Source organism: Tupaia chinensis, unplaced genomic scaffold, assembly GCF_000334495.1.
Source record: "Tupaia chinensis unplaced genomic scaffold, TupChi_1.0 Scaffold143902_1, whole genome shotgun sequence".
NCBI lineage: Eukaryota > Metazoa > Chordata > Mammalia > Scandentia > Tupaiidae > Tupaia > Tupaia belangeri.
The window spans coordinates 156,578-162,193 of NW_006203753.1; the positions used below are offsets into that span (position 1 = coordinate 156,578).

Below are 5,616 nucleotides of genomic sequence, written 5' to 3' on the forward strand. Positions count from 1 at the left end.
TCCTCTTTGTGCCCTGAGATCCTAACTTTCAATTTGCCCTTCTACCAGGAGAAATAGCCAAGAAAGAAACAGCTGCAAATCTACCCACCAAACGCTTGATGTTTATTACACAGATAATTTTCACTTAATGATGCTTAGACAGTTCTTATTAAATGATTTGCTTTATTGTCATGCATTTCATTAACCTGTACCTCTCATTTATGCCTCCAGGTCAAGCCCACACCATGGATGGACGCAATCGGAACTTTTCCAGTGACTTTACCCTCGTGGGGCTCTTCACTCACACCAGAGCCTCGGGATTCCTTTTTGGTGTCATTTGTGTCATCTTCTTTGTGGCTATGACGGCCAACGGGGTCATGATCTTCCTGATCCACTCAGACCCGCGCCTCCACACGCCCATGTACTTCCTGCTCAGCCACCTCTCTGCCATCGACATGCTGTACATCTCCACCATCGTGCCCAAGGTGCTGGTCGACCATCTCACGGGCCAGCAGGCAATCTCCTTTGCTGCCTGCACGGCCCAGCACTTTCTGTACATGGGCTTCGTGGGGGCAGAGTTCTTCCTGCTGGGGCTCATGGCCTACGACCGCTATGTGGCCATCTGCAACCCCCTCCGCTATCCCGTCCTCATGAGCCGGCGGGTCTGCTGGCTGATCTTGGCCAGCTCTTGGGGGGGAGGTGCTCTGGACAGCTTCCTCCTCACCCCCATCACCATGAGCCTGCCGTTCTGCGCCTCCCACCAGATCAACCACTTCTTCTGCGAGGCGCCCACCATGCTGCGGCTGGCCTGTGGCGACAAAGCCGCCTACGAGACGGTGATGTATATCTGCTGTGTCACGATGCTGCTGATCCCCTTCTCTGTGGTGACCGCGTCCTACACCCGGATTCTCCTCACGGTGCGGCGGATGAAGTCAGTGGAAGGGAAGAAGAAGGCCTTTGCCACCTGCTCGTCACACATGACGGTGGTGACCTTGTTCTACGGGGCTGCCTTATACACATACATGCTTCCCCAGTCCTACCACACCCCGCTCAAAGACAAGGTGTTCTCTGCCTTCTACACCATCCTCACCCCTTTGTTAAACCCTCTCATCTACAGTCTGAGGAACAGGGATGTGACAGGGGCCGTGAAGAGGGTTATGGCACGATGGAGAGGGGCCTGTGGTGTGGCAAAGAAAGAGTCCTGATAGACTGAGACCTCCACGCCTGTCCAGCGGTCTCCGGGCCACACCGTGGGTAACGTGGACAATGCTCTCAGCTGTGCCAATGCCGACACCTCCATGTGCCACAGCAGTCCACTGAAATGCTGGACCGAGGCTGCAGTGCCACCAACACCGCCATGCTCACACCTGAGTTTCCACTGACCCCCACTCTTGTCGTCCCAGCTCTGATGGCGAGTCATGTGTGCAAAGAAAGGCCTGGCTCTCTGGTTGATGGACACACCCTGGCCCCTCACTGGCCTCATGGGAACTGGTGGTTTTTATTACATTGGTTAAACTAGTGGTGGACAGAATTAGAAATCTAAATATCCCTTCTTTGAATAGCTACTTGAAACATTCTCCTTTATCTAAACTTGGAGCTGGAAAAAATGGGTCTTGTGTTTTTGTAGAAATGCAGAAATCACATGTCTCTGGGGCAAGTTTCTATGATGTCACATGTGTTACAGGGTAAATAATCATTGCTGTCACGTGTGCATGTACACAGACCTGGACAGCGAAGCCTGTGAGCCTTGGCTTGGGTGATCTTATGGGGCCACCTCGGTATTTGTGCTCAATGATCCAAACATCGTACCGGTGCCCACGGCTACATTGGAAGACACAGTCGCTGAGAAAGAAGTACTCCATAACCAGCAGTTTCAGTGATCAGTTTTCAGATTCCAAGTTCATTAGGTCTCTAGATTTCTGGAAACCCTCCGTAGATGTCAGTAGTGGTGGGATTTTCGTCAGCCTTTTGCTTCCACAGAGAGAGTGGCGGGCGCATGTTTTCCTCCTCTGCAGCACTGGGCCTTGCACTGGGTGGCACGACACGTGGGAGGAAAATTGCCAGCCCTGGCTGGTGGAGGTGGTGCTGGCTGCTAAGGGGCTGCCACTCTGTGGGAGTCCACTGAAATGCTGGACCGAGGCTGCAGTGCCACCAACACCGCCATGCTCACACCTGAGTTTCCACTGACTCCCACTCTTGTCGTCCCAGCTCTGATGGCGAGTCATGTGTGCAAAGAAAGGCCTGGCTCTCTGGTTGATGGACACACCCTGGCCCCTCACTGGCCTCATGGGAACTGGTGGTTTTTATTACATTGGTTAAACTAGTGGTGGACAGAATTAGAAATCTAAATATCCCTTCTTTGAATAGCTACTTGAAACATTCTCCTTTATCTAAACTTGGAGCTGGAAAAAATGGGTCTTGTGTTTTTGTAGAAATGCAGAAATCACATGTCTCTGGGGCAAGTTTCTATGATGTCACATGTGTTACAGGGTAAATAATCATTGCTGTCACGTGTGCATGTACACAGACCTGGACAGCGAAGCCTGTGAGCCTTGGCTTGGATGATCTTATGGGGCCACCTCAGTATTTGTGCTCAATGATCCAAACATCGTACCGGTGCCCACGGCTACATTGGAAGACACAGTCGCTGAGAAAGAAGTACTCCATAACCAGCAGTTTCAGTGATCAGTTTTCAGATTCCAAGTTCATTAGGTCTCTAGATTTCTGGAAACCCTCCGTAGATGTCAGTAGTGGTGGGCTTTTCGTAAGCCTTTTGCTTCCACAGAGAGAGTGGCGGGCGCATGTTTTCCTCCTCTGCAGCACTGGGCCTTGCACTGGGTGGCACGACACGTGGGAGGAAAATTGCCAGCCCTGGCTGGTGGAGGTGGTGCGGGCTGCTAAGGGGCTGCCACTCTGTGGGGTGGAGCCACGTGGGAGGCTGGGTTTGATTTCTTCTCCAACCTGCAGGCCTGCATGGCTGTGTGCATCTCTAATCCCAGCTACTTGTGAGGCAGGAGGGTGGAGAGATGGAAGCTGGCCCAGGCAACAAAGGGAGATCCTGCCCCAAACCGACCCAGGAGCCTGTCTTAGCTGTGAGGTTAAAGCAAAAGACTGCAACATAGTCAGGAGCTGTCTTTTAATTAGAAAATAAATAGCTTTTCTTTTGAAAGTTAGAGCTGATAAATCTTTGTAAGTAAGTTAATATTGTTTCTTTTTTAAGAAGCTGAGACTTAGGGGAAAGTGTTTGGCCTACATTACAGACTTAATTGTAACACCAAGACCACCCCCCAGCTCCTTGGACTTCTTTGCGAGGTGCTTTGTTGTGCTGTGCTCTCGGCAGTCTGGGTTCGGTGATGCAGCGATGTTCCACTGCCCACGGACACTGGCGGACACGGGTGGATGGCACACCCATGTCCCCTAGTGTACTGAAGAAGCTGTTGGGTCTCAGCCTTCTGCTGAATGGAATTGGCCACTCTGGAACCCTGGGTTTGGACTGAGTAGTCACTGGAAAAGCAGACGGACTCCTGTCTAACAGAGCAGGGTGTCGGTTACAGGGCAGGGCAGCCTTCCTGAGCCTCTCCACCTGGAGAGTCCCATTCCCTCAGCCTTCTCAGACTGGCTCGTAGACTACTACGTGCTGGGAACTGCAACTGGAGTTCCAACCCAGAAGACGGTGAGGTAAAGAAGCACAGGAAGTCAGAAGAGGAGAGCGGACTGTCAAACATGGGGCATCAGGTTCGGCTCATTGTTAAAGCCCATGTGAACATCTGTCAATCATGTCATGTTCCTGAGGTCTTGCTTCCTCTTTTGTAAAATTTGAATTAATACACATTTCTTTGTAAGATTTCAATGATCAAATAAAGTGATACATGTAACAAACCTTTATAAATACTAGTCATCATTTTAGCCATTCTTTTAAAAAGGTTATTGCTTTTCATGTTTATAATATTTTTTAAATTCCTCTTATTTTTTCCCCCATCCCCACACCAATAGGCATGCTCTCTTGTTATTATGCCAAAGCATGGAGGGCTGATACCGGGCAAAATTAATGACCCAACTGTAGAGATGTTAAATAAAATTTAATAGAAAAGTTAGGAACAATATAGATACTCCATTTTTAAAAATGTAGTGATTAAAAAAAAATCAGTGGAGAGCACCAGGCGTCCACCGGAAAGCCGAAACGCCAGTAAGGACAGCAGTGAGCCCGGCACTGGGGACACAGCCAGAGCAGCCCTGTCGAAAGAGCTCAGCTGCCTCTCCCAAAACGAGACATGCTCTTCGCACATGCTCTGACAGCTCGGATTCTCAGTATTACCCTGCTGGCTTGGGAAGTTACGCTCACACTAACCAACATGTGAGCGGTTATGACAGCGTTTTACGTAATCACTGAAACCCACTTAATTGAAATATCCTCGAATAGGTTACATTCATGGGATGAAGCGCTACCCAGCAATAAAGAAAAGGCACATGCAGAGCATGGGGTGACGTGGAGGAGACCCACACGCCTATCACTAACGAAAGAGGCTGTCTACACAGCATGCGACTCGCTTCATGGCATCCAGGAGAAGGTAGGACGGTGGGTTTGAAGGATCGGTGGTTCCCGGGAGCTGGGGCAGGGTGTGGGCACTGGCCAAGCACAGAGGATGCGGGGCAGGGTGTAAGACGGTGATAGGAGTTACATGGCAGGACGCCCTTGTGGAAATTCACAGAGCCGCAGCGCAGAAACGAACGCTGATGTAACCGTGGGCTGTAGTCCATAATTGCTCAAGACTGGTTTGTACTGCAAGGTGTTAACTATGGGGAAAAGGGGGCTCCATGTTTTACTGATCATTTTCTGTAAACCTGAAACTGATGTAAAATACAAAGTTACTAATAGATACTTTTAACTTTCTAGAAACGGTGATGCCCCATGGTGCTGTACCCCATTTAGGAAGCTGTCCCCAGCATACCGTGGAGTTTGTAGAAGTAGGGAGGGGCCGAGCATAAAGGAAATCAAAGCCTATTACTCTAATCCGCCTTGTTCTGGAGGCTGGGCTCTGTGCCTTGGGGTGGAAGAGGAGGCAGGCGAGCAGTTCTTGGAGAAGAAAGTGCCCGGAGCACCTCGGCCGTGATGGGCCTCCCGGAGCACGCACAAGCAGGGCCGGACTGCGCCCCGCCGTGGACAGGCAGGCTGTGGTCCGACTTCCCGAGCTGTGCGTCCTGCCTCTTACCCCCAGGACAGACTTGCCAAAGAGCGCTGCGGCCCCAGCGGCAAGCCTTCTCGGAGCGCGCGGCAGGGCAGGGCTTTCTGGAGGCGCTTTAGGGGTGCCCAGTGCTCTTCCCCTTTCCCGAAGGCCTCCTGCAGCCGCTCACAGCTGTGCGGAGACGCGCTCCCGCCTGCGCTGCCCACCTCCCCGCCGGCCCGGGAGCCTGCTCAGCCTGGGCCAGGCCCGGGAAAGCCCTGGGGGCCTTGGCTCCCTGCGCTGGAGCCCTCGGCGAGCTGTAACTCGTGCCCGCGGACAGACTGGAGCGCGGAGCGGCCGGAGGGAGGTGGCCCTGTCTGCGCGGCCGGAGCCTTGGCGGTCCAGGTGGCGAAGGGAGGGTGCGCTCCCGGACCCGCCTTCCCCGGCGCCCTGGCCGGCGGAAGGGATGGCCGGC

General features: G+C 52.4%; 1 protein-coding gene across 1 annotated transcript in view; it reads left to right on the forward strand.

Moving 5' to 3' along the window:
* Window positions 1-224: 224 nt before the first annotated feature.
* LOC102470136 (olfactory receptor 2T6) overlaps window positions 225-5,616 on the forward strand; it is an 8,973-nt gene continuing 3,581 nt past the window's right edge. Inside the window, exons 1-4 of the mRNA XM_006165341.2 lie at window positions 225-1,133; window positions 3,414-3,465; window positions 3,534-3,657; window positions 5,313-5,546. Coding sequence (XP_006165403.2) covers window positions 225-1,133; window positions 3,414-3,465; window positions 3,534-3,657; window positions 5,313-5,546 — 1,319 coding nt within the window. The remainder of the gene's footprint in view (window positions 1,134-3,413; window positions 3,466-3,533; window positions 3,658-5,312; window positions 5,547-5,616) is intronic.